The 14,954-nt window shown below is 41.3% G+C and overlaps 1 protein-coding gene across 1 annotated transcript in view; it reads left to right on the top strand.

Moving 5' to 3' along the window:
* Positions 1-881: 881 nt before the first annotated feature.
* Positions 882-14,954, top strand: part of LOC136877674 (protein Skeletor, isoforms D/E-like) — a 152,170-nt gene continuing 138,097 nt past the window's right edge. The window contains exons 1-3 of the mRNA XM_068228700.1: positions 882-888; positions 4,692-4,838; positions 9,095-9,167. Of these exons, the coding sequence (XP_068084801.1) occupies positions 882-888; positions 4,692-4,838; positions 9,095-9,167 (227 nt within the window). The remainder of the gene's footprint in view (positions 889-4,691; positions 4,839-9,094; positions 9,168-14,954) is intronic.

Raw genomic sequence — 14,954 nt, 5'->3', positions numbered from 1 at the left:
GCGTACTAACAGCCTATATCTGCTTCATTCATTACATCCCTGACCCAGTCAATGACTGGAAAACAGGTTGTAGGTTATCATTATCAGATAGAATACTGATATTCCTGAGAAGCACAACGACGACTGAGAGGTGAAGATGCGTGGAATATGATCGAGAGATTTGCTACAGCTAAAGAAAGGAAGGTGGATCTGATATAAGAATTATGGTAAAGTAAATCTAGATGTGTTTTGGCATATAATCTGTCATTGCGTATAGATGCATGTGTAAATATGTGTGTGTATTATAGTCTTATATTATCTGTGTCTCTACTTAAACCATAACGTGACCATCCTATATGAAATTTCACGAGCCGCCACTGGGAAGAAGCGAACAGCTACTCCACGTTTCTAGCCACAATCTGTTTTTTTTTTATGTCGTATGGCTTTTAGTGCCGGGATATCCCAGGACGGGTTCGGCTCGCCAGGTGCAGGTCTTTCTATTTGACACCCGTAGGTGACCTGCGCGTCGTGATGAGGATGAAATGATGATGAAGACAACACATACACCCAGCCCCCGTGCCATTGGAATTAACCAATTAAGGTTAAAATCCCCGACCCGGCCGGGAATCGAACCCGGGACCCTCTGAACCGAAGGCCAGTACGCTGACCGTTCAGCCAACGAGTCGGGCTCAATCTGTTTTTAGATATAGTAAACTTCATTTTATTATACCATCCAAATTGTAGATTTGGTTGAAGACTTATGACCATTCAGCGACAGTAATATATGTACCTCCTAATGGTCTAGGCAAATGAAAGCGAATGTCTCATTTCACCCATGGAAAAGTATCAAGGATTTGATACGACACAGTGGTGACTTCAACGTAGGATTAAGACATAAGCTAATGTCAGGTGAGTTTAAATCAAATGCTGCTGTATGGTACCAATTTCAGTCAATCACCGGTTCTCACACGTGTACAATGACCTTTGAGATTTGCCACATAGGAACTGTTCGGCTGTGGTCGTAGCATATATTTCAATTGTTAAGGCGATTCAGCTAGGAAGGTCACAGAGTTACGTGACCTCCCAATGAACATTCGTATTTTAATTTTTTACGTCTCACACAATAGGGTACGGTTGTAAACTCATCAGGAAAGTGTCTATTACTTATAAAGTGCAAAATATGGCTTCAGGATAGAGCGTAAAATCGTATATATCAGCTCCTGGTCAAAACCCCAGTGTGACCACTCTCACCAAGGTGGCTGTAGTTCGAATCGCCGCCAACGAATGTTTCTTTTTTTTAATCTCTCACACCTGTGGTTCGGACTGTGCGTAAAACCGAAGAACTGAAGGTTTTGATCAAAATATCGACAGTCAAAAGCTTAGTTTCTTCCTTACTTATTTTGTTTATAAATACAAGGGACCGGGTGTAGCTCCTTCGCATTTGGGTGCATCACAATACTCTTAACCCTATGCAGATGATCGTCTGCCATATCGCGACATCGTATCGTACTTCCCCGTGTGGCCGTTTGTCGGGATATACCCGTTTCTAACTGTGTACCTAGCGAGATGGCCGTGCTGTTATGGGTGCGCAGCCGTGAGCTTTTATTCGGGACATAGTGGGTTTGAGTCCTACTGTCGGCAGCCCTCAAGATGGTGTTCCGTATTTTCCCATTTTCACACCAGGCAAATGCTGGGCATGTAACTTAATTAACGGCACGGCCGCTTCCTTACCACTCCTAGCTTTTTCCTATCCCATCGTCGCCATAAGACCCATCAGTGTCATGCGACGAAAATCGATTTGCAAATATACCACGGACTGCAAGAATCACCAATAAGGCAGTTTTAGAGCGCATCAAGCCACGTTTTTCTTTGGTTGGTGTGATTATGAAGCTTATACTAAACATACTTTGGGCACGTTATGCGATCAGATGCATTGTGAAAAGCAATTATGCTAGGAATGATCAGCGCTACAAGAAGACCAGGTGGCCAGAGGTCTCACTGGTCAGACACCATTAAAATAGACACCACCCTCACTCTGGAACAACTAAAGGAGGCAGTGTGGAACAGGATAACTTGGAGAGCGCTAATTCATAGAATCGCCGATGGTCGGATAGGATTCGACAGAATGGATGACATCATCATCATCATATAGAAGACTGGCGGGAGAAATGGTCGGAGTTGTTTGAAACAGAAATGTTGACGAGAGAGTTCAACCGTCAGCAATAACGGAAACGAACGGCTAAAGGGGAAGAAACGCTTCACATGCTCCAACCACAATGGAAACAAAGATTGTGCTGTGTGTAGCAACAGGTACACAAATGTTGGAAGAAAAGAAACAGTGTATTTTTAGAACACCCGTGCCTGGAAAACTTAACTACGTCCTAGGATTTGTTTTGAAACCTACCACATTCTCTGTATTCACAAGATCGCTGCCGAATAGTTCCTATGTGGCAAATTTCAAAAGCCATTGTTCAAGTCTGAGAACGGGCGACTGACTTGAATTGGTACCATACAGCAACATTTGATTTAAATTTACCAGAAATTAAGCTAATGTTTCATCCTACGTGTCACATCAACCCCTTGATACTTTTCCGCGGGAGATAAATGAAATGCAAACAGGAAATTGACAGATTGACAATAGAACTAGCATAGTTGTTCCCTACAAAGTGCATATTCACAATGAACACAAATCATTCCGTTGTAGATCAACCTTCGTACGTCTATATCCTGTTCTCTGTAAACACAATCCATGTTATATACAAATCAGTAGAATAGTACTGGATGTCGTGAACGAAAAGTGTAACCACAGAGGATTAAATAAGTTGATTGTGAACCAGGATCCATCCCTCGACCATACCTTATTATTCAGGTCAAACATAATGAAGATGGAATGTTGTAGTAGCTAAGGCGCCACCGACAGATGAACCACTTACTCTTCCCAGAAATGCATTTGATAAATTTCAACCTTGAGAATGGGCTCAAGGTTGCAAGGACGTACAGTTAGAGAGAAAGACGTCTTGGCGGAGCTCCAGAGCCGCCGCCTGTCATGGACCACGCATGCCTTCTTCGTCCAGGTTCTGCTCACACACTTCTAGATACTGTAGCTCTTACACTATTTTGGTTCGCGGCACACTGTCTCACCTTGTGAAATATTGCGCGACATCATACCTACTTTCTTAACACCCCGCCTATTTGAACATTACACCAAATTGTTTAGAAAGAACATCTGTATTGTTACTGATAAATAGAACCCGAACTTTTAGCATGCAAACTTACCGAAGCCTGTAACAGTCAGCCTGTATAACGGTTATGCTATGAGTTTTGCATAAATGCTAGGGGTACGACCCTTTAGAACCCTCGCTACATCTTGGAAGACCCTGCTAGACGGCACTTGCTAATAACTAAATCAGTTTGCATCCTAATTTATTATTGCTGAAGAATCCGAAGTCCACTGATAGGGAATAAAACCAGCTAAGATCCTATTTTACTAAGAAAACAAATTTTCTGGAAAATTTAAGTCGAAGCGTGTTACAATTTTTCAGATTCAAACCTATGAGGATTACCTAATAAATTTACGCACTTACCTAAGTATGATATTATAGAATGTCTTATAATGTCGATTCGTAGTCAGATGTAAAAATCCGGGTTATTTCCTTATTACTACACACAGTGCAGCGTAAGTCCCGGAAGTTTTTCCAGTAGTGCTCTCAAAATATTCGGACTGTCGGATGTTGTGCTTTTCTGATATCCACAGTAGTAAATAAGTTACAGGATTGCGAGTGACTGAAAAAAGGCAAAGATATGAGATGGGCAGCAGACAATGGTATGGTGGTACACGGGGTAAAATGCCAGGCTGTAGGTTTCCCCAAGAGGAAAAGTCCTTTCACTGTTATTTATTGTGTTGATGGTGTTGAAAGTACCTCATGGGGGATCAATGTATATACCTAGATTTTAATTTGTGTCTCTTTTTACAATTGACTTTACGTCGCACCGACACAGATAGGTCTTACGGCGACGATAGGATAGGAAAGGGCTAGTTGTGGGAAGAAAACGGCCCTGTCATGAATAAATGTACAGCACCAGCATTTTCCTGGTGTGAACATGGGAAACCACGGGAAAAACACTTCAGGTCAGCCGATAATGGTGTTTGAACCCACTATCTCCCGAATGCATACTCACAGCTGTGTGGCCCTAACCGAAGTTTTAATATAAAGAAAGGTCTTCGATGGGGTAATCACATTAACGTAGTTTTAAATAAAGGATACAGATCTCTTTATTCGGTTTCGATGGCGTATAAGGGCGTATAAGTGACTAGTACGTAAGACCTTACTTAGAAAACAGTTCGAGTATATTCGACCCTCACCAGGATTACTCGATTCAACATCTGGAAAAGATCCTAGTGAAAGCAACACGATTTGGTCTTCACGATTTCCGACAAAAGAGTAGTGTTACGAAAATCCGGCAGCTCCGGTTACTAGCAGATCTACGGATAAAAGTTGTCTTTGAAAGAAAGAGCACAATTTTTGGTAGGCTAAGGACTTAACCAAAACAATCCCGCTGGGAGAAGCACGTATAAGATTTTATCTGAATACGTCACATTTCTTAATTTCCTTACTTAATGTATTTCACAACAATAACATGTTCTTCTTTCAGTGTATTCTAAGCCTTGGAATTGTTATGCTTCTACTTATAACTCATGGTTTCTTTTCCAGATGGCGCCCTGGGAGCACAAAGTAACTACTATGGTAAATACATCGGTAAGCTGAAGACCCTTCACCATGGAGTGACTGGAGAGGTCTACGCAGTAGATGCTCGAACTTTACACATACGGGACTTCAGCTACGACGGCGAGGGTCCAGGTGAGTTCATTTGTTCAAATATAATCCACCAAGTTCAATATATCAGTCATGGGACCAGGAAAGAACAGACGAAAATGACACAAAAGCAGACCGAAAGAGCAACTGAGTCTCAATGAGTTCCATGTTTTTGATGTTACCAAAAAATCCACAGTTATAGGCCTTCAGGCAAGAAACTCAATGTTGAAAATATCCTGGGGATATGAGCTACGATTTTAGGTAAATAAAATATAATAAAGCATGAGAACATATTCGTTATTTAGTCCTAAAATTAAAATAGTTTCTTAGTTAACATTGGCAGTTTGCAGTTTTCTACCACTACGAGCGTTAATGAGAGTCAATTCAGAGTTTCACTTAAGCCCTTATAACTAGAGCATTGCTCGGATATGCAAAATATTATCTGCACTCGCACTCCCTTCGTTCGCACCGCATCTGTGAATGGCTACCCGCATGCGCGAATATTATAAATATTTAACTATAGTATATTACACCCAAGGTATTGAAACGGATAGATCTGTTAGCATAATAAAATAGTTCTGATACCTGGCAACAAACCCCCTACACTGACAGGTTTACGAAAGATTTTCTCATGTGACAACTACCGACGTATTGACCTTTGTTCCTGCTTTCCATTAATTGCTAGAAGGAGCCAGTTAGTCTTAGGTCATATTTACGGCTCAAGGCACTTGCCACTGTTGCCACTGTCAAGGGTCACCCAACCACAAGTAAAAATAAGAGTACACCTCAGTGAAAATCATTAAACTTCATATTTTAGAAACTATCAGCAAAATTATCCACACTGCCATACAGTTTGCATCCGCCAAGACAGTAACTTCGCGGATATCCGCATCCGGGCAGGGCTATACTTATAACTATATTCGATGTGAACATTTAAAAAAATCAAACAAGGCCTCAGGGTATTGAACCAACTAACGCATTACAGAAATAATTACATAAATAATTTAATTTGGCTAGAATTGCATGAAAAAGAAATCGAGTAAAGAAACAAGTGTTTTCCCGAAACTTCGTTTAGGCCGAAAGTGATTTTCCAATTTTTTATTTTGATAGAGCTATCCAACGCACGCAATTTCAAACCTTTTCGGGCCCTCTACTCCTTCAATTTTCGGTACATTTGAGGAAATTGCTTAATTTTACGTTTTTCGTAGTATGGGGACCTCACATTATCTGCTGAGAAATGTTTCCACTCAGCCGTTGTTGAACCAGTCATTGACATATTATTGGTCCAGACCGAATGAACGAAATTCATTCAAAATCTCATTTACGGTTATTAAGTGTTGTATTATTATTATTATTATTATCATGTGTTTTTTCATTTCATGTCACTTTAAAGTAGTTAATTTTTACAGAGCATACGCCATCATTAACTAAGTGCTCCGAGGTTCCCCCTTCAGCGGTTATAACACTACCGTTGGTTTTACTGTAAGATAATTATCACTACAGACGAAATTTTGATGACATGTCTTCTTTTAACTGGTGCATCAGCCCTTCCTAACTTATATACAAATTCTCATCATGTGCAATGATTACGGAAATACGTATTATCTTTCATTCTGAATACGTTTACCGTCCAGAGTTGGTTTCTCACTCACTCCCACCTCTACTGCCTCAAGGGCAGTATCCTGTAGCTTAACACTTTGAGTCGGGGGATAAAACTGGGGAGGAGGACCAGTACCTCGCCCAGGCAGCTTCACCTGCTATGCTGAACAGGGGCCGTGTGGAGGGATGGGAAGATCGAAAGGGATAGACAAGGAGGAAGGAAGAGAGGAAGTGGCAGTATCATCCCGGCATTTGCCTGGAGGAGAAATGGGAAACCACGGAAAATCACTTCGAGGATGGCTGAGGTGGGAATCTAACATTTCTGTACTCAGTGGACCTCCCGAGGCTGACTGGATGTCGTTCCAGACATCATACCCCTTTTCAAATTTCGTGGCAGAACCGGGAATCGAACCCGGAGCTCCGCGGTGGCAGCTAATGACACTAACAACTACACCACAGAGGCCGACACAATTAATATTTCAGCCGACTAAATAGGAAAGAATATTGTAATTTTGTAATTTTTAATAAGTACAGTATAAATCCTCCGGCACACGTATTTAAATATATGATTTTATTACCATTCTATTTCATTGAATTTAAGTTCGGAAACGGGATAGATTCAGTATCATTTATTCAACCTTTCATACAGACGTATTTTTCTCGGTTCCCTAGAACAGAACATACATTTAAAACGCAACAGCATCACAAGAAGTTAAAAAATGGGGCCGATGACCGTAGATGTTGGGTCCCATTAAACAACAAGCAAGAAGTAAAAATGAACGAAAGAGCTTTGAAGCGAGCGATTTCTTTCAAGAAACAGGTCTGAATATTTTGGGAAACCAGTAGTTCCAGGTTTCTGTCTCCAAGGTTGTTGGCAATGAAGAAAACAGCTGAAGGTCGCTTAAATGGAAACTGGACGGAAATAAAACTAGATGTTGAAAGCATTAATTGTTTTCATGTCCGAGAACAGCCTGTAGCATTCTTTATATAATCAAGCAAAATCTTGAGTGACATAAATGATAGGGATGGCTTATTTTGACTACGCAACGTACATATTATTATTATTATTATTATTATTATTATTATTATTATTATTATTATTATTATTATTATTATTATTATTATTATTATTATTGCCCGGGTGTTTCGGCTTTTGTAGATTCATTTCCAACCTTACTAAAGCGAGTAGCAAGTTTACTCTAGCACGGACAATAGTTCTGCTATGAGATTTGCATAAACATTAGGGGTCAGGCGTATTAGAACCCCTAAATTTTATGTTACTCTTGCTACACTACGGAAGAGCGGGTAGCCGACACTTCATGCTAAGCAAATTGGTTCACATTCTAACCTGTTACAGCCTGAACATCGAGACATTAATAATTATTGTTATTGTGTCCAACTTTATGGCTGACTCGTCGGCGTCTTGTTCTTCAGACCGCGGCATCCCAAGTTCGATTTCTGACTGTTTTGAGAGATCTTAATTGTAAAACTTGGCTCGCAGACTGGATGCTTGTGCCGTCGACAAGATTACTGCAACTCCTACACAACAGCATCCTCTACCACCACACCAACACGCAGTTTCTCTTACACGGCAGATGCTGCCCACCGTCTTGGGAGGGTCTGTTTTACAAGGGCTTCACCGGGCTAGAAATAGTCATTTATTATTATTATTATTATTATTATTATTATTATTATTATTATTATTATTATTATTATTATTATTATTATTATTATTATTATTATTATTATTATTATTCGTAGTAATAGTAGTAGCATAGCTCCGTTTATAGATCAGTGAGAGAATTTCAGCCTCTGGACCTCAAGATCACAGGTTGATGCCCAGTAAGCCCGTAGTCCGATATTTTCAAAGGAAGGCAATGTCCAAAACTATTCTATTTAAAAATGATAAGTGCAGTTTTTGACATACAAAACCTCCGTCTTTCGTATTCAGATATATGATTTAATTCCTTTTCTCTTTCTTAATCAGTTTAAACTCCAGGGTTGGTGGTATTTCCCTCGGACTCAGCGAGAGATCCCACCTCTACCACCTCAAGGGCAGTGACCTAGTGCGTGCGACATTTGGGACGGGGGATACAACTGGGAAAGGGAACCAGTTCCGCGCCCAGGCGGCGTCACCTGCTATGCTGAACTGGGCCTTAATGGGGGATGGGAAAATTTGAAGGGATAGACAAGGAAGAGGGAAGGAAGCGGCCGTGGCCTTAAGTTAGGTATCATCCCGGCATTTGCCTGGAGGAGAAGTGGGAAAACATGGAAAACTACTTCGAGAATGGCTGAGGTGAGAATGGAACCCCCACTCTACTCAATTGACTTCCCTAGGCTGAGTAGACCCCGTCCCAGCCCTCGTACCGCTTTTCAAATTTCGTGACAGAGCCGGGAATCCTTTCTTATTCTTATTGTGAATAGCGGTACCGGTACTTAAGCTGTGGCAATCGAATGTACAGCATTTTCACGTGAGCAACCCACACTAAACAGTAAACAGATTGCGGCCTAAGAAACATCAAATAATGCTCTACAGAGAGCCCATAATAGCACGTAAGGAAGGATGTGAGTAGTTCTTCCTCTCCATCATTTATAAAAATACCGTCTAATTAGCATTTGCTGTTTACTCACTCTTTTTACTCTTACGTTAACTCTTTTGGATGTTCTGTTATTAAACTAACATTTTTTTTTTTTCTTTTCAGCCGCATATTTTTACGCAGGAGACTCAAAGAGTCCAAATGGCTTCGGCTTCCGAGTCAACGATGAAAATGGAACGTAAGTACATTTTATGTATTCGTTCGAAACTGATTTTGTACATGAAAATTATCGTAGTTCTCAGATTTATTTCACGGCTAACACTACCATTAGATAATTAAAGAGTGACACTTCAAATATTATTGCACCCAACGTCAGTGTCGTGTAACATTATTAGGAGGGAGTTTTCTCTTTTCCATCATTTCCTTAATTTCATTCTTTTAACAGTTTCAACGGAAAATACTTTCATTTCGACCTTAGTTTTTTTTTTTTTTTACATTTTGCTTTACGTCGCACCGACACAGATAGGTCTTATGGCGACAATGAGATAGGAGTAGGAAGGAAGCGACCGTCATCATAATTAAGGTACAGTCCCGCATTTTCCTGGCATGAAAATGGGACACCACAGAAAACCATTTTCGGGGCTGCCGGCAGTGGGGTTCGAACCCACCGTGTCCCGAATGCAAGCTCACAGATGCACACCCGTAAACTCTCGGCCAACTCGCTCGGTCGACCTTAATCTTAGTTTATTGATGGAGGATACCTGGTAAAGTTCTTGGTGGAACCATACAAATACCACTTCTCTTTTAGCCCTCAACTATTATCGTCAATTGTCGTGATTTTAAATTTTTGTGCAGTTCACTTCAACATTGTTGTGGCCGCAGACTTCCTCTATGATCGTTTTTTTCATCAGCCTACAAGTGGCCGCGGCGGGTCCGTGGTCCAACAGCTCCGCACTTCAACTGGCCAACCGAGCAGAGGAGGGATGGTCACGCTTCTACTTTGGCCCTACCCCTGTGTACTCAGACAAAGAGGGGGTGGTCTCCACGGTCGGCTGTCCTGAGAATGGTTTTTCGTGGTTTTCCATTCTCGTACACTAAGGCGACTGTCGGGACAGTTCCTAGTACAGACCACGGCCGCCAATCCCTTCACCTTCTCCGAGAATCTCCTTCATCGTAACAAATCTCCTGGCCACCTAGGGGGCCCGCCTCCCCATCCACGGGGGGAATGAAAACATTGAGTAGAAGTGGTAGAACTAATATAATTCAGTTTCAGGAATGTGTGATTTGAGCTGGAAAAGTACCTGTGAATTCCTTTTCTAGTTGGATGTTTAAGTGAAAGCTCAGAATACATGTTGTGCAATGAGTGAAAAGTATAATAGAAGAGGGAGTGTCATGGAATGCAGATGATTTTCACGATCGAATGCTGTTTACAAATTCTACTCTTACACTCACTACAGACTGAGGAGAGCTCGTTTTCATTAGAAGATGAACAAATGTAATAGCGTCTGCGTTTCTTCGTAAACTCTTCTTCATTCACCTCTTCCACTTCTTTTTTCTCAACAAGAATAGCCTGGTTTTCAGTTGCCGTGGGAGTCTATCCTGGAACATCCTACGTTTTCCTTATCAGTTCCAGGGCGATAATATTGATGACGGAAGAGTTTGGGTTTCATTGAATTGGATGTCTCTAGTTTTGTTGAAGGTAAGGTTTATTCTGCCCGAAGGCAGGTCCGAACCTCCGCAGAGGTGTTCCTGAGCCGGAGTTTACGTGCGGTAGGGTGGCCAGTTCCTTTCCGCTCCTCCATTCCCTTACCCCCACCAACAGTGCGTGGCAACCCATCCAACTCCTGACCACGCCCAATGTTGCTTAACTTTGGAGATCTCACGGGATCCGGTGTTTCAACACGGCTACGGCCGTTGGCTAGTTTTGTTGAAAGATCATGTAAATAATATTTTTGTAGGTCTTATTGGCAGACTAAGTACATTACTTCACAAACTGGTCTCACGGGATAATATGAGGATAATTTTTCAAAAATTTTTGCAGTTTCACAATAAATTTTAAAAAGTTGTATATATTTTCTTGCCAATTTACTTCAAGGGGAAGTGGCAAGTTTTCTACCTTACCATTTTGCTTTACGTCGCACCTCACAGATAGGTCTTATCGTGACGATGGAATAGAAATTGATAGGAGTGAGATGGAAAAGACGGTGGTCTTAATTAAGGTACAGCTGGTGTGAACATGGGAAACAATGGAAAACCACAATGAAAGCCGCCGAGAGGTGAGTTCGAACCCACTATCTCCCGAGTGCATGCTCAGAGCTACGTAATCCTAGATAATAGCACATATTTTGTGATTTAGAGAGTGAAAGTGTCGGGTCACACTACACCCGATGACTAAAGTATTCCTTGAGAGAAGTTAAGGATTAAATAAACTAATACATAAAGGTCCCCTGCGTTTTAAAGCTGCAGTTCACATTTCTCCGTTGACAAGTGAGTGGTATTTGCTAGAACTGTGAGACTACACTTCCAAAGAAACACAAGACCTCTAGGACAGTTGTTGATGTTGTTGTGACAGTTGTGGTGACTGGGACTCCTATTACAACACGAACGCTCCGCGCCTGATAAAGAGCATGCAGTAAGATCACTTCATTCTGCCCTCGGCTTCTACCACTTTCTCCGCGCCTCACTTTCACTGCGCACCATCCCTATTTATCTGCGAGCAAATTTCTAATCCCACTGCGAACAAATTCTCCTTTAGCTATCAAAAAGGGCAAAGCGCCTTTCTCCTCACAGAACATGTTGGGCGTAGAAGACGAAAGTGAAGTTGACTAAACTGAGCGGGTTTCGCCGACACCTCCTTACTTCAAGTCCCACATGTTGTGGACGATCTCGTCATCTGTAAGCCTAGAGACATATTAAGTCTTCTTAATGAGAGACACGACCAGGCGAGTTGGCCGTTCGGTTGGGGGTGCGCAGCTGTGAGCTTGCATTCGGGAGATAGTGTGTTCGAACCCCACTGTCGGCAGCCCTCAAGATGGTTTTCCATGGTTTCCCATTTTCATACTAGGCAAATGATGGAACTGTACCTTAATTAAGGCCATGGCCGCTGTCTTCCCACTCCAAGACCTTTCCTATCCCATTATCGCCATAAGACGTATCTGTGTCGGTGCGTCGTAAAACTTACATACATACATACATACATACATACATACATACATACATACATACATACATACATACATACATGCATAGATCGTTATGCCTTTCAGCGTAAAACAAATAGTTAGAAAAAGAGAGATACAATAGATGAAGGAGCATTCCGCATAGTGAAATACAGTACAATCCTAATAATTATTCCTGTTACCGCTATATGAGATTCCTTCCCCAATACCTACTGGGTTGAAAATGCTCCAGCATGTTCATTCATGTATCTTATAATACAATACTGAAGTTTAATTAATCCTTACAAACATATCCTCGTATCTTACCAAATCAATCTATGTCAGTAAGAAATACTGGAATGCGAGTGTTTTATGGGCGTGGTGTACACAAAGTTTTAGACAGTCAAATTATAATAGTTACATCATCAGAGAAAAATTACGATTTGCTTTACGTCGCACCGACATAGATAGTTCTTAGAACAACGGTGGGATAGGAAAGGGCTAGGAGTGGGAAGGAAGCGGCCGTGGGATTAATTAAGGTAGAGCCCCAGCATTTGCCTGGTGTGAAAATGGGAAACCACGGAAAACCATTTTCAGGGCTACCGACAGTGGGGTTCGAACCTACTATCTCCCGAATAGGCCTACTGGATACTGGCCGCACTGCAGCTATCGAGCTCGGTATTCACTTTATCAATGTTGGTTTCTTGCACATTTAGAAAACCTGCATCGTATTTATATCAGTGGGTGAAATGTGTATAACTACGTAGTTTGACTTAATTTACAAACCAAGTATGGAAACATGGAATCAGTCTTTCAGTTTTATAAAGAATATCCACAGCCTGTTTGTAGCTAACTGACAGGGTCAGGAATAGAATGAATGAAGAATGAAATACCGCTAAAGGAAGAAAATACTGCCGAATGCGAGATCTGACGTGCTTTTGCGGACAAAGATTAATGGATGGCAAATGAAATGTAGCGAATTTGTTGAATAAAGAATGACCAGTGAAAACAGAAAAAAACTGTCTCACCCTACGCTTCCCAGACATGCACCCCTTATGAAGTGATAGGGCTCAAGAATGAACCATAGCTACTGCCAAAGAAAGGAAATTGTGTGCCCTGGCGAGGCCTGTCGCATTCCCCTGAGCATAAAAGATTAATAAATTACAAATGAAATTGTTTCAAACAGTGATGCTGATATAAATATGAAGAAATCAGAAATAATATTTTGAACGCCAACCCTGATAAGGGGTAAGTAGGGAGTGGACACTGTCACATTCTGAAACACGAAACTTCCCTGTGGAATTCCCAAACAAGACTTCTAGTTCTTAGAATGATTAATGACCACGGCGCAAGTTTTACTGCTTTTAATACGGCGCAACTTTTACTCGGCGCAACTCATACGACACCCTCCGAAAGGATTAAAACCTGATGGGCCCGCAAGAAGACCAGTAGTTGAGATCTCGTGGCCCTTAGTTGCCCTAACGAATAATAATAATAATAATAATAATAATAATAATAATAATAATAATAATAATAATAATAATAATAATAATAATATCGATCAAGTGACTGCGCCATTTGGGTCACGTAGCTATCAGCTTGAATTCATAAGATAGTGGGTTCGAACCTTATTCTCGGTAGCAATGAAAATGGTTCCCATGGTTTCCCATTTTTAGATCAGGCAATTACTAGGGCTGTACTTTAATTAAGGTTAGGGCCGCTTCCTTCTCACTCCTATGCCTTCCCTATCCCATCCTCCCCGTAATACCTATTTGCGTCGGTGCGACGTAAAGCAAATTGTAAAAAAAAATTGTACAGCCCTAGAATATTCCCGGTGCAAAAAGGGAAACCACGGAAAACCATCTTAAGGGTTGCCGACCGTGAGATTCCAACCCATCGTCTCCCGAATGGAAGCTCACTGCTACGCGATCCTAACCACGCGGCCAACTCTCTCGGTCCAGGAAGATTTAGTAGTTCCAGTACCCATGATGCCGCGGCCGAATCTACTAAATCTAGCCTACTAGTTATGAACCAGTGCTATGTGTATAATCACGTCTCTTTCTAACTATGTGTCGCTGGGCTGAATGGCTCCCACGGTTGTGGCGCTGTGCTTCTGACCCCAAATTGGCAGGTTCAATCCTGGCTCAGTCCGGTGATATTTGGAGGTGCTCGCAATTATTGTCCATGTAGGCGTATGCCTCAGACACGCTACGTTAATAGCTTATAGGGGCAGGGTATAAGATCAAGTGTTCCACTACAACTAAAAAACTGCCAGCTGGGAATCCAATGGCCGTGGTGAATACGGGAGTGGAAACTCCTTTTCATCCTATGTAAGGTCGAAAATATCGTATTTTCAAATTGAAACACTCATTTTCCTTGGCATCAGATGTGTTCAAATATGCGTCCCTTACTATGTATAGATCTGAAGTGAGAAATATAGAAGCTAAGGTGTACGCCTTATCTAGTAGTCATAAAAATAGCACAGTCACAGTTAACCCCCGTGTGATGCCTCAAAATTTTGAACAGTTATAATTTACAAATATTTTTTTAAAAAAAGTTGTGTGATATTCTTGTGATAGGAAACAGGCGAGAAAAGGTTTTCGCTACTTCGCAAAATTCGAGAGGCTGTACTACACAGTTATTTTTACATTTTTTTCACAGTCCGGCCCTCACATTTATAAGCGAAACTAGTTCTGTTGTGATACTCCTTCCTGTATGTTTTGTAATGTCGGCCTAGGTTCTAGTCTGAGAAAGAAACTATCCCACTTCGAAATTGAAGAAACACAATGGTATTATCATTGGAAGTTCATACAATGTCTAGTCCACTTGCAAAACATAGCAAAACATTGCCCAAGGAATATTAGTTA

This window comes from Anabrus simplex, chromosome 7, assembly GCF_040414725.1.
Source record: "Anabrus simplex isolate iqAnaSimp1 chromosome 7, ASM4041472v1, whole genome shotgun sequence".
NCBI classification, from domain to species: domain Eukaryota; kingdom Metazoa; phylum Arthropoda; class Insecta; order Orthoptera; family Tettigoniidae; genus Anabrus; species Anabrus simplex.
Note: the sequence above shows the minus strand (reverse complement) of the source record. Positions and strands in the feature narration are given on the sequence as shown.